Source organism: Vulpes vulpes, chromosome 2 (assembly GCF_048418805.1).
Source record: "Vulpes vulpes isolate BD-2025 chromosome 2, VulVul3, whole genome shotgun sequence".
NCBI lineage: Eukaryota > Metazoa > Chordata > Mammalia > Carnivora > Canidae > Vulpes > Vulpes vulpes.
This window is the reverse complement of record NC_132781.1, coordinates 22,405,497-22,419,185: the sequence shown is the minus strand read 5'-3', so window position 1 is coordinate 22,419,185 and position 13,689 is coordinate 22,405,497. Positions and strand designations below refer to the sequence as shown.

Below are 13,689 nucleotides of genomic sequence, written 5' to 3'. Positions count from 1 at the left end.
ACCACTTGGTCTCTCTCCATCTCTGCCTACACAGACAGAGGTGGCTAGCAGTGCCATTGATATGTGTATGTAGCTAAAACAAAGGGAGGGAGAGAGTGATAGACAACAGACCTGCAGAAAGATGGAGGACAACTTTTCAGGCACTCTGCTTTCTGCTGGAATCTGTAGACACACAAGATTTCTTATCCCCTTATCACATCCACAAGGTCTCATCATGAATCCTAAATACTTCCTGATGACCATGATGATGACAGAACAGAGATGCCTTTCCTCATCACACGTGCACAAATGTGCACGCGCACACACACCCAACTCCCACTGCCTCTCTGTTGCCCCTCTCCCAAAGGTACCCTCTTTCCTCTCCTCTCAGCCCATCAAATCAACCTTCAGTAGCCACCTTTCTGTGGTCTGGCTCCCTCCACCCACACTGGCACCTGCTTGGCAGCTCCCCACCCCCTCAGCCCTCAGGAGGCCAGGGCCCAGGGCCTGGGGCAGGGCACGTGGAACAGGTTGATGCTGTTCTCCTGGAAGTAGAGCAGGAGAGGGGTGGGGTCACTAGGGCAGGCGGGGTCCCTGGAAGCCTACATCCTTGACTCCAGAGAGGCATAAAGCTGTAGCCCGTCCTGGTGAGGGCCAGTAGCTCTCTTCATCTGCAGAGTCCTGGGCTCTTGTCCCAGGTGCAGCTGCTGGACAGGACCTAGAACTGCTCTCTGGTAAGTGCTTGATGACATCAGGGGAGGTGGGAGGTGTTCTGGGGATGAACAAGAACATGGGTGGGAAGAGGAGAGCCTAGGAGTCCCTTAGAGCCCGGGAAGGGGGGATGTATGTATCTTCATAGGCTTTGGAGAGAGATGTGAGAAGTGGTCCTGTGAGCACCTCTCTGGTAGGGAAGAGACAGAAGTCTTCTGGTGCCTTCCCAGGGGCATCTGGCCAACCCCTGGAGGTTGTCCTGTCCCATCCTGGCCCACCTAGGAATGAGGGGTGAAAAAGACACACTGGAACCTATGCGGTTGGCAGGTGGCCCCGTGCACCTATGTGTGTGCCTCCTGCTTCTCTGACTCTGTGAGGTGCCCACGGGGGTGGTGAGGCAGTTCTGGGCTAGCTGGTGTGTCCTCTTCCACCCACGGCTGTGCCAGCTGGCCACCCACCCAAAGCACCTAGACTTGAACCTCAAAGACAGGGACCTGAGACTATGAAGTTCAGGCTCTTGCAGAACCCACATCTCCAGGACCCTCTTGCCCCAATATACATCTCCCAGGGCCACATTCATTCATTCATTTCTTCATTCATTCTTTCCACAACATTTGAAAGGCTCCAGGCCTGCACCAGGCACTGTGCTTGGTGCTGACACTACAGAGATGACTAAGACTCATTTCCTGCCCTCTGGGAGGCCACAGTCGAGTAGGCGAGAGTCAGGTGAACAGATCGTAACAACATGAGGTTGCAGGTGTTTCTGAAGGGCACATATAAAGTGCTTTGGGGACACAGGATAGAGTGACTAGCTGCCTGTAGGGGAGCGAGAAGAAAGTCATGAGAAAGGTGACCCAAATTGAATCTTAAAGGATGAATGGGGATTCTTTAGATTGGGAGGGAGTGTAGTACAAGCAGGGGGAGCAAAGGCAAAGATTGAAACGCCTGGGTATATGGATGGCACCTGGAAGGAAGTGGGTCTACTCACAGCCAGGAGCAGGAGGTGGGCACAAGGGAAGCACAGGGTACAGGGAAGTGACCCCCACTCAAAGAAAGGGCAACTGGGCCAGGTGAACCGCATCCGCCCCCTCAGGCCCTCAGTACCAGGGGTGGCTGCCCCCCTCCTTGGCACCCCAGGTCTCAGCCATCAGAGTTCTCTGGGGAAGACAAGGTGGGCATAGTTGTATGAGAGGAGCTTTACTTCCATCACTAATGAGATGTTCCAGCCAGGCCCCAACTCCATGAGGAACATGAATGAGGGATAAGCAAAGAGCCCTTGACAGAAGCCCTTAGCTTCTTTAACCAGCCATGTGACTTCCGGGCAGGTAGTCTCAGCTCTCAGGGCTGTTTCCTCATCATAAATGGAGGAACTCCTTTGGTTCCTTTCAACTCCAACATTCCTAGAGTCTAGGCTTCTTTAAAGGCACCCTCTCCCCGGGAGCCAGGTGATCTTTCTCTCTGCTGGGGCCTTACCATCTCCTGGTCTCTCAGCTTGTCACCTCCTATCTTCCCCCACCTCCACAGAGAAAATGACCATATTTGAAAATGTCACCCGGGCCTTGGCCAGACAACTAAACCCTCGAGGGGACCTGACACCCCTTGACAGCCTCATAGACTTCAAGCGCTTCCATCCCTTCTGCCTGGTGCTGAGGAAGAGGAAGAGCACTCTCTTCTGGGGTGCCCGCTATGTCCGCACTGACTACACCCTCCTGGATGTGCTTGAACCTGGCAGCTCACCCTCAGGTCAGTTTCAGTATGGTGTTGGGTACTGAACAATGGGGGCTAGGCGTTGGCTTACCAGGAGAAGCCCGAAGCTCCCTCTGCCCAGATGTGGTTTGGTGTCATGTAGCCCAACATTCTCCCAGGAGGCAGAGGAAGAGGGATGCCTCTCAGCCTAGGCCCTTTCATCTTCTCTCTCCTGCAGATCCAACAGACTCTGGGAACTTTAGCTTTAAGAACATGCTGGATGCCCGAGTGGAGGGAGAAGTGGATGTGCCAAAGACAGTCAAGGTGACGGGGACTGCAGGGCTGTCCAGGAGCAGTACCCTAGAGGTCCAGACACTCAGTGTGGCTCCTAAAGCTCTGGAGACCTTGCACCAGGAAAGGTGAGAGGGCCAGGGCTGGGGGGCTACCGGGATGGGGTGGGTGGTGCATGGAAAGGGTGCTTGGGTCCCGAGTTAAAAGGCAGTGCCCTCACACTGACCTTCACTCCTGTGGTGACCACTGAGTATGGGGCCAGTACAAGGGAGCTCTTAAAGATGACCATTCTGGCCCATATGTGCATCTGGGCCATCCCCTAACCACTCCCCTCATCCTTCCACCACTTCTATTACCACCCCCCTGCTCTCTCTCTCTCTTTCTCTCTCTCTCTCTCTCTCTCTCTCTCTCTCTCTCTCTCTCTCTCTCACACACACATACACACACACACACACACACACGAGGATGAGCATATTGACATTAACTTGCTGTGTGACCTTGGAAAAGTCACTTCTCCTCTCAGGACCTCAGTTTTCTTTCCTGAAAAATGATGGGGCTCCAAGAAAATCTCTAGAGTTCCTTCCTAAACTATGACTCTATAAAATGGAAAGCATCTTTTCTGCTCCCTACTGAAGTTTCTGCTCCCCTAAATCAAGCCATCTGCCCGGTCCTGTCCATACACCAGGTAGCCCTCAAGAATGCTATTCTAGAAGCACAAGGGGTGTGGCAGATGCCATGTTGATGCTGAGTGCCTCAGATGTTTGGCTTGCCAGGGGAACTGATTCCTAATTAGTTAAGTAGTGGTTGAAAGAAGGGAGGCAGGAAGGAAGAGCTGGGATCTTGGCAAGTCACCCGGTAAACATTTATATATCCTCAACGGAGTGTAAAACACCCCACTAGGTGCCCAGGTACACTGAAACATCTTTGTCCAAGAACCTTGCAATCTAGGAGTTGTGAAAAAAGATATGTACAACAGTAACTATATAATCCAAGGCAAGGAGTACCATAGGAAGACTTTGCCTGAGTTTTGTGGCAGGCCAGAAAAGACTTCTGGCTGGGGAAATGAAGAAGGACTTCACGGAGAAGGAAGCTCATGATCTAGGCCTTGAAAGATGAGTAGAAATTGAACGTGCAGGTTTAGAGAAGGACATTACAAAGGCAAATGGGTGTGAAACCTCAAAACCTCTAGGGAACATGAACATCTGGTTGTGCAGGAGCAGAAAACGCAGGAGTGGAGCAAGTGGGAGGTGGACGGAAGGCCCAGGTGCCTGGTCAAGGATGTGAAACTATTCTGTAGGCTTCAGGGGGACCCTGATGATGCCTTGATGTGTGTCATGATTAATCTGGCCAGACGATGAAGTATGGCAGCTAGAGGATGAGAGACTGGGGTTTGAAGCAGGCAGACAGGCAAGACACTGTTGCACTGTCCATCGGAGATAAAAATGAGGATGTGAACTGGGAAGAGCAGTCAGAATAAAGAAGGGGAAGCTGTCAGGGCTGGGGGACCTCTGGGTTACAGAATAGACTGGACTTGGGGATCCCTGGGTGGCTCAGCGGTTTGGCGCCTGTGTTTGGCGTGATCCTGGAGTCTCGGGATCAAGTCCCACATCAGGCTTCCTGCATGGAGCCTGCTCCTCCTCTGTCTGTGTCTCTGCCTCTGTCTCTTGTGAATAAATAAATAAAATCTTAAAAAAAAAAAAAAAAAGAATAGACTGGACTTGGCAGCTGATCGCAGGCCAGATTGGTCAGAGATGACACTGATGGAGATCCAATGTACAGTGTAAAGACTACAGTCAATAATTCTACACCATACACTGAAATTTGCTGAAAGAGTAGATTTTAGGTGCTCTCACCACACATGCACAAAATGGTAACTATGTGAGAAGCTAGATATGTTAACTAGTGTAACTATAGCAATCATTTCTCTATGGATAGCTTAGATCAAAACATGCTGTGGGGCACCTGGCTGGCTCAGTTGCAAGAGCATGTGACTCTTGATCTTGGGGTTGTAAGTTCAAGCCCCATGTTGGGTACAGAGATTACTAAAAAATAAATAACTAAATAAACTTTAAAAAGTGTTATACACCTTAAGTATACACAGCTTTTATTAAAATAAATCATTAAATATATGAGAACGTTAAAAAGATTATGCTGAGATTTGCCCCAAGTGATGACATTAACAGAAACAAGAAGACAGACTTTAGAAGCGTTTTTGGAAAGAAAGACTCTGGAAAAAAAAAAAAAAGAAAAGAAAGACTCTGGATGCCTTTTGGACATTTTGAGTTCGGGGGTGCAGTGAGACATTAGGTGAGTGACCACAATTAACAACACTGCATTGCATATGTTGTACATCTAAAACTAATATGATGTTATATGTCAATTATATCTCATTTTATTTTATTTTTTAAGATTTTATTCATTTGTTTATTTAGAGATAGAGCGTGTTAGTAGGTGGAGGGGCAGAGGGAGAGAGAGAGAGGGAGAATCCCAAGCAGAACTCCACCTCCCTGCTGAGCCTGGAACCCAACGTGGGGTCGGATCCCACAACCCCAAGATCACGACCTAAGGCAAAACCAAGAGCCAGATGCTCAACAGACTGAGCCATCCAGGTGCCCCAATTATATCTCATTTTATATTCTTTAAATGTTATTTATTTATTTGACAGAGAGAGAGAGCACAAGCAGGGGGAGCAGCAGGCAGAGGGATAAGGAGAAGCAGGTTCCCCACAGAGCAGTGAGACAGATGAGGGGCTTGATCCCAGGGTCCTGGAATAATGACCTGAGCCTAAGGCAGATGCTTAACCAACTGAGCCACCCAGGTTCCCCTATATCTCATTTTAAAAGAAAAATTTTAAGGTAGTTGGAAATGAGGGCCCAGAGCTCAGGAGAGAAGCCAAGGTGAAGTTCCCTATGGGGTGGTCGGCCATATAAATATGGAAAACTATAGGAGTGGGGATCAGGGAGGGGATGTTCAAAGAAATCCAGACAGCAGAGAACTGAGAATAGAATCTTAGAGAACATAAAATTTTAAGGAACCAAAGAAACTAGCACAGGAGATGCAGACAGAGTGGATGTGAATTAGAAGCCTGAAGGTAGGAGCAGAAGCAGAGTGGCACAGTGGGACTGGAAGCCAAGAGAAGACCGAGTCTCAGGGGGGCTTTGGCTAGCAGAGTCAGTGTTGTGCAGAGTTAGGGAAAGTCTTTGAATTTGGTGGGTGCAAGATCCTTGGGATTTCAGTTGAGGAGTGGAAATAGAAGCCAAATTATACAGAATTTAGGAGTGGACAGGGAGAAAGTAAAGACAGTGTATAGGGGCTCATCTTTTGAGATACTTAGCAATGAAGGGAAGGAAAGAAACAGAATGGTAATTTGAGGGAGAGGCAAGATCAAAGGACTTGTTTCGGTATGCAAGCAAGTGGGGAGGAGGAACTGGTGTTGATCTCACGAGGGGGAGAGGGGAGGGGACACCTGGGTGGCTCAGTCAGTTAAACCACTGCCTTGGGCTCAGGTCATGATCCCAGAGTCCTGGAATCAGGCTCCACTGGGCTCCATCAGGGTCCACTGGGTTCCCTACCGGGAGCAGTGCCAGATGATTTCCTAGTTTTCCTCTCAGGCTCCCTGGAGAGAGGTGTCATTATCCTCATTTTATAGATGAGGCTCCCCGGACTCAGAGTAGCTGCCCTGCTAGTAAGTGGGAGAGCTGGGGTTCAGCCTCCATCTCTGACTCAGAGTCCTCACCCTTCCCCTAAGGCGACCCGGCTAGCTCCCGGGAATGACTGAAGAGAAGCAAGTGGCACCTTAATGTTTCTCCTGCCACAGGAAGCTGTCGGCTGAGCACCCATTCCTGAAGGAGATGAGAAACAGAGGGGAAAACCTGTATGTGGTGATGGAGGTGGTGGAGACGGTGCAGGAAGTCACCCTGGAGCGAGCCGGCAAGGCGGAGGGCTGCTTCTCCCTCCCATTCTTCGCTCCTTTGGGGCTACAGGTTTGGTTCACACACACATTTAGCCTCTCCTCAAAGGCCGCATTAACACATTGACTTTGCCTCATCAGTGCCAACCTAGGATCCTGGAAAGGACACACTCCTTTCTGCTTTTCAAGATCCAGGCCCAATTGGGCCAAACACAGATCCTCAATCTGGTCCAGGGTGCTCTGTGTGAGCAGATCCCCATGTTAGGTGCCACAGGGAGCTGTCAGGAAAGGGAAAACCTCATAGTCGTGGATTATTCCTCATGGTGCTCCCAGTATACCAGAGAGACATCCTTGCTCTCAGAAAGTTCTCGGTCTCATGGAGGAGACATGCAGGTGAAAGCCCCAAGAAGACAGCCTCGGAAAACTTGATGTAAATAAGCAATGCTCTACATACCTAAATCTAGTTTGTATAAATATTCAAGGGGTGAGTTGGAACTGAGAGGAGGGTTAGTCATGGAAGGCTTCCTGGAGGAGATGGGCATGGATGAGATGGCAAAGCGGAAGAAGGAACAGAGCTTGTGGAAACTCTCAGGTGGGATGGAGATGCACAGGCAGGTGATGGAGCAGGTCTGCCCAGTTCCTTCCTGTGTCTGAACCAGGAAGAGAGATACAAATCGTTAGAGGGATGATGCAGAAGGGCTCTGAAGTGCATGCCACCAAGTTCAGACTGGGTAGAAAGGCGTTCAAGGACACAAATGAAGGGTTTTCAACTTCTCATCTCCCCAGAGGCACTCAGGCCTGCCCCTCCCAACCCCATGTCTCAATCTCTGCAGGTTCCTAAATCCTCATTGTCTGATCCTAGGGATCCATAGACCACAAAGAGGCCGTAACCATCCCCAAGGGCTGCATCCTGGCCTTTCGAGTGAGACAACTCATGGTCAAAGGCAATGAAGAGTGGGGTGAGCAGACACTGGCATGTTCTCCCCCCAAGATGAGCATTACCCACATTAGTACTAAGGTGTCCTGGTCCCCTGTTGTGGCAAGCCAGGGAATGAGTGCAGGAATATACTGTACATGGCCCGACTGCCAGGCGCAGAAGTGCAGGAGTGGCTCTGGAGAGGGAGGGAAGGAACACCCTGGGTTCTGAGCACCTCCTGGGTGCTAGCTGGGGGCAGGAGGCAGAGAGATGAGCAAACACAGCCTTGCTCTCAGGAAGTCTGTGGCCAGTGGAGGAAATAAACACAGATACTAGCACCAGGATGCAAGGCAGAAAATAGTGTGGTCATAGGAAAGGATTTACAGAGCAACAGAGGTAGAGCAGGGGATTGGCTGAGGCATTTGGGGACAGAGACCTAATCCTTAGCAGAGTCCATGGACTTGGGAATAAAGAAGGAAAGATGGGCAGCTGTTAAGTGTCCTCCTGCTCTCCTCTCTCTTGCCCTTACAGATATTCCACATATCTGCAATGATAACATGCAAACCTTCCCTCCCGAAGGTAAGTGACATTGCCTACCCTATCTTTTGCCCAGCCCTGACATTATCTGCTAAAATCCTGCACCCTCTAATAGCATATATCATAATCCCTCAAGAAGCCCCTCATTTTCTTTTACAAGTCCCTTTATAAAGATATCTATCCTTAATATCTATCCTCTTTAGGAAAGACAGAAGCACATAAATACTGCCCTAGAGAGACAGAGAAAGATAAAGAGACCGGAGGGCACCATCAGAAGCAGAAATAAGACTCAGAGATATTGTGTGTTCCCAAATGCGGGGGGGGGGGGGGGAGCTAACATAATCTCCGTGTGTTTTTATAATGATCACTGATAAAGCTGCCTTGACATCCGCTCTAGATAAAAAGGTACAAATAGGTTTTATGCTGACATGTGTGCATTGTTTCTGTCTTCAGAAAAGCCAGAGGAGAAATTCACCTGTAAGTGTTTCCTCTCGTTTCTTTCTTTTTTTAAAAGATGTATTTATTTTAGAGAGAGCACAAGTGAGAGGGGCAGGGAGGGGGAGAGAGAATCTCAACCATTCTCTGAGCTGAGCGCAGAGCCCAACACAGAGCTCCATCCTGCGACCCTGAGATTGTGATTAAAACCAAGAGTTGATTTAACTGCCTGAGCCACCCAGGCACACCTTGACATAGAATTTTAAAACTCCACAATCTTTTTCTTCTCTTCTCAGAAAGACTGACAGGGAACATGGCAGAGCAGGTCTCAGCAAACAACTGTCCCCAAAATATGGCAGAAATTCCAATAGCTTAGGGAAAAGTGGTGGATGGGGGATCTCTTTGGACAAGGTACCCAGGTGGTCTCTGATGCCTTAGACCTCTGTCCTCGAGGGCCTCCTTAGCTATAACCTGTCCCACGCACATCTGTTGTTCTGCTGCCCAGGTTCCAGGAAGGATGAGTCACTGACTCACAGTGATGCCAACTCAATCAATCCAGGATCCCTATTTCACATCACATTAGCTTCTCTCTCACCCCATTTCTGCCTCCCATGAATGGAGCAGCAAGTATAGCCTTAAGATGGCTGAGATATCCCAGGAGACAAGATATATTTCCTAAACCCCATTAATGTTTCATCCCCTGGTATGTGGTATGGCTACTGTTTTGGAGTACATTCTTGTCTTTTCTTTTCTCCCCTCAGTTATCCTGGCATCTGATGCTGGTAAGGAATTTTTTAAATTTCTCCCAAGACTTTGGCAGGAAGGCAGTGGGGTGGAGGGAATGAAAGACAAGTGCTGAGTCCCAGCACTTGAGTCTCAGTGGCGATTGGAGCCACTCCCAGGAAGTTACTCTCCTGGACATATTCTTCGGATGCCAGGCCACTAGAGGGTCAGGCCAAGATTCAAATTACCCCTGATCCACGCACATCCCCAGATAAAGACCCACCCATCCTAGCCTTCACTCAGTCGCCAAAGTCGTTCTTTGTCGAATAGCTCATAAGAAGGGGAAATAGACTTTCCTTTTCAACTTTATGTGGAGTCTTAGAGGAAGGGAAGTCAACTGTCTACTGACACGTGATAGAGCTTTGGAGCCTAGGGAGAATCAATGCTCGCTTAGATAATAATATGGGTCCTGGTCCACCTCCTTGCCCCAGATCATCCCCAACAACACCTCAAGTCAGGGCTCGTGGAAACTTCATAATCATGTTCCCTGGTCAAGAAGAGAGGCCAGGCTCAGGCGGGGAGCAGAGCACAGGGCCCTAAGGGGGCTGGGTGGGAAGGCTGCCAAATGGAGGGCACTTTGTCTACCATATTTATTATCTCAATAGGGGAGGAACATGAAAACTTCAAAACCCTAAAAGAAGAAGTTCAAAGAGAGATCCAAGAAGTGGAGAAGCTGAGCAGTGTAGGGCAAAGATCCCTGCTCACCTCCCTCAGTAAACTTCTTGGGAAGAAAAAGGAGCTACAAGACTTGGAGCTCACGGTGAGTTCCCAGAGGAAGATTGCCAGTGGGAGCGTGTGTGGGTGTTGTAACTCACAGGGGATCTGATGTGACAGAAGGTGGTCAGTGGGCCTGGAGAATTGATAGTGGATGTCTTCCTAGAGGCTGGCCAAGTACCCCCAGCCTGCCTGGCTGCCACTGCTCCCCTCGTGCCCCTGGAAAAGAGCAAACAGTGCAGATTCCCTGAAAGCATGTGCTCCTTGCCGACAGACAGAGGGTAGGCAGCAGGCCAGCGGGGCCCTTTCTTGGAAAGGGGATGGGAAGGAACCTTTCCTTCCCAGAGCTCAAGGCTCAAGGACCAAGGAATCTAGGAGTCTGGTACTTTTCAGGACTTGATACCTTGAAATAAGAAACAGGGACATGAGGGGCACCTGGGTGGCTCAGTGATTGAGCATCTGCCTTTGGCTCAGGCCATGATCCCGGGATCCTGGGATCGAGTGCTACATCAGGCTCCCCTCAGGGAGCCTGCTTCTCCCTCTGCCTATGTCTCTGCCTTCCTCTGTGCCTTTCATGAATAAATTAAATCTTTAAAAAAGAAAGAAAAAAAGAAAGAAAAGAGAGAGAGAGAGAAAGAAAGAAAGAAAGAAAGAAAGAAAGAAAGAAAGAAAGAAAAAAGAAAGAAAGAACATGAGAGATGGTTAACACATCTCAAGGGACTGTGACGTGCCAAACACTGTGCTGGGCCTCTTACCTGTGTTATCTTAGTCACCCACCTTTTCCCACAGCTTGAAGGGGCTCTAGACAAAGGACATGAAGTGACCCTGGAGGCACTACCAAAAGATGTCTTGGTATCAAAGGAGGCTATGGGTGGCATCCTCTATTTCCTTGGAGCCCTAACAGGTAAATAGAGAACAAAGTCTTCATTTATATACCTTTTCGGTGATAGGAATGAATCCCTAGGTGAATTCTCAGATATATGAATGAATGAATGAATGAATGAATGAATGAATGAATGCCAAGCAAATTATACCACAAAGTAGTTTACATCTACATTTAAAGAAATTGGTTATAGGGTTGCCTGGCTGGCTCAGCTGGTAGAGCATGTGACTCTTGATCTTGGGGGGTCATGAGTTAGAGCCCCACGTTGGGAATAAAGATTGCCTTAATAAATAAAATAAAATAAAATAAAATGAAATAAAATAAATTTAAAAATTATTTACCTTTCTAAGGATTCATCTGGGCACCTTGGATCATCTGAGAAAGTGGCCTAGTCTTGCTAATAGAAGTTGGGAAGTAAGCTTAGTTTTACCAGCTACGTATTTAAAATTTCTACATATAGCTAAACTCATATCTCTTTTATAGAAATTTGCTAGCTTTAATTTCAGAGAGTAACACCTTCTATCTTACCCTGAATTCTCTTCTTCCTTCTGCATGAAACATTGCCCCACTTAGAAAAACTCTCGGGTCCTTTAGGAGTAAGCTGCAATGTTTGTCCCCTTAAAAAACGTCAAATGTCAAGACCAAAGTAGACTCTTCAGCTATCACTCCCTTAAAACCCTATATTGTCCCTGCACATGGCTTTGTCTTCTCCACTAGCCTGCAAGTTCTCTGAGTGAAGAGGTATGCTTTCTTGCCTGATACCCCCAGCAAAGGTGCCTTGCACTGAGCAACATTCAACCTTGAATAAATGTGTGGATTAATTAACGCTGAAATTCTGAAGTGTACCACTCTGGAGTCTGGAGTCCCCTTTGTACCAGCACCACACATTTATTTCTCTGATTTTTTTTTTCCTCCAGAGCTAAGTGAAGCCCAACAGAAGCTACTGATAAAATCGATGGAGAAAAAGATCCTATCCGTGCAGCTAAAGCTGGTGAGAAAAAAGAACAGGTGCTGGGGAGAGTTTGGGAGGGAGTCAGCTAGAACCAATGGAAAGAGAGACTTAGCTTAATGAAAGACTGTCCTGGAGGGCCTCTGTCATATATGCAGGGGCTCATGTCCACTGCCCACTTTTCTCCATGCTCTCCCTTGTTTGCTATTTCGCAACCAGAAGAGTGAATTTCTGGGAAGTTATCTGGGTTTTTCAGCTTGAGAAGACAGAAAACCCTGGCTTTGCTTATCCACAGCCAAGTGATGTGAGAAAATTTCTTCATGTCTCTGAATCTGTCTCAATTCACTCCTCTGTAAAATAAGGCTAAAAAGAAAAGTGCTGCCCACCATACAGGATTGTTAAAAGGCTCACAAGGAGTTGTAATGCAAGGAAGGGAGTTATAATAAGAGAAAGGTAGCCCTCTCCATGGTTTTTATGAGTTAAGAGAAAGGAAGACAGGTTTCCAGTTCTTTCTTTTCATGCTATTTTGGTTCCTTGCAGGTGGAGAGCACAATGGAACACAGTTTCCTACAGGATAAAGAGGGTGTTTTCCCCCTGCAGCCTGACCTGCTCTCCTCCCTTGGGGAAGAGGAACTGACCCTCACAGAGGCCCTAGTGGGGCTGAGTGGCCTCGAAGTGCAGAGATCGGGCCCCCAGTACACGTGGGACCCAGACACCCTCCCTAGACTCTGTGCCCTTTACGCTGGCCTCTCCCTCCTGCAGCTGCTGACCAAGGCCTCCTAATTTGCCTTTTTCCACCTGCTTCCTGCCTCCTAATGCCTTCCCTACCTCACTGTGCCATGTCCTTAATACCCAAGGGTATGTTAGAGCCATCAGGCAGAAGATGATTGAAACCCTAATCACCCAAGATAAGCAATTTCTACCTATCCAGCTCTACCTCTCCCCGTATCCCTTCAGCTCCGCAACCCAGCTACTAATGCTTAAATCCTTTAAAAGTAGAAAATTTCAGGGGATCCCTGGGTGGCGCAGCGGTTTGGCGCCTGCCTTTGGCCCAGGGCGCGATCCTGGAGACCCGGGATCGAATCCCACATTGGGCTCCAGGTGCATGGAGCCTGCTTCTCCCTCCGCCTGTGTCTCTGCCTCTCTCTCTCTATGACTATCATAAATTAAAAAAAAAAAAAAATCTTAAAAAAGAAAAGAAAATTTCAAAATTTTAAAACTATGAACCATTTCAGCAAAACCACAAATAATTAATTTCTTGTTCCAATTCCTCCTACTTATGCTTTTACAAATCAAGTTTTACTGGAATTAATGGAAAATATTATTTCACTTTGGATGAAATGTCTTTTGGTGTTTTTCTTAACTTCTGCCAAGAAAAAAATAGACATTATCCTACTACATATAGATCATGTGTACATAAATACTATTATACTGTTCACGGGCCAGCTGGAAAATGCCAAGAGAACTACAAGGGTGTAGAATTTAGAATCTAGATTCTAAAGTGAGAAGATCATAAAAGCAGCTTATCTTCAAAGAGGAGGGTTTAGGGTGCTCTGGACTCGAGTTGAGGGACTGGGACAGACTTATTTATGGTACAAACCCAAAACAAGAGTAAGACAACTTTCAAGTATATCAAAAAGAAATGCAGATAAGTGGGATGCCTAGGTGGCTCAGCAGTTGAGTGCCTGCCTTCCGCCCAGGGCATGATCCTGGAGCCCTGGGATCCAGTCCCACATCAGGCTCCTTGCATGGATACTGCTTCTCCCTCTGCCTGTGTCTCTGCCTCTGTGTGTGTGTGTGTCTCTCATGAACAAATAAATAAAATCTTAAAAAAAAAAAAAAAAAAAAAAAAGAGGGGCAGCCCGGGTGGCTCAGCGGTTTAGCGCCGCCTTCAG

General features: G+C 48.0%; 1 protein-coding gene across 2 annotated transcripts; it reads left to right on the top strand.

The window, feature by feature from the left end:
• Window positions 1-537: 537 nt before the first annotated feature.
• LOC112918044 (gasdermin-A) lies at window positions 538-13,135 on the top strand. Of its 2 annotated transcripts, XM_025996216.2 has the most exons (12): window positions 538-713; window positions 2,215-2,433; window positions 2,615-2,795; window positions 6,485-6,650; window positions 7,440-7,536; window positions 8,025-8,072; window positions 8,484-8,507; window positions 9,227-9,247; window positions 9,854-10,008; window positions 10,752-10,866; window positions 11,763-11,836; window positions 12,335-13,135. In XM_025996216.2, exons 2-12 carry the CDS (start codon window positions 2,220-2,222, stop codon window positions 12,575-12,577), a joined length of 1,338 nt encoding a protein of 445 aa, XP_025852001.2. In that variant the 5' UTR covers window positions 538-713; window positions 2,215-2,219; the 3' UTR covers window positions 12,578-13,135. The 2 variants fall into 2 exon arrangements, with proteins under 2 accessions (XP_025852001.2, XP_072598935.1); XM_072742834.1 differs by lacking the exon at window positions 8,484-8,507 and having other exon boundaries at window positions 597-713.
• The last annotated feature ends 554 nt before the right edge of the window (window positions 13,136-13,689 follow it).

Excerpts from the sequence above, each read along its gene's own strand:
- LOC112918044 (XM_025996216.2), top strand. The coding sequence starts at position 2,220 with ATGACCATATTTGAAAATGTCACCCGGGCCTTGGCCAGACAACTAAAC. Across the intron at positions 8,073-8,483 it reads GCAAACCTTCCCTCCCGAAG|AAAAGCCAGAGGAGAAATTC; the intron begins GTAAGTGACATT and ends TTCTGTCTTCAG. Across the intron at positions 9,248-9,853 it reads TATCCTGGCATCTGATGCTG|GGGAGGAACATGAAAACTTC; the intron begins GTAAGGAATTTT and ends TTATCTCAATAG.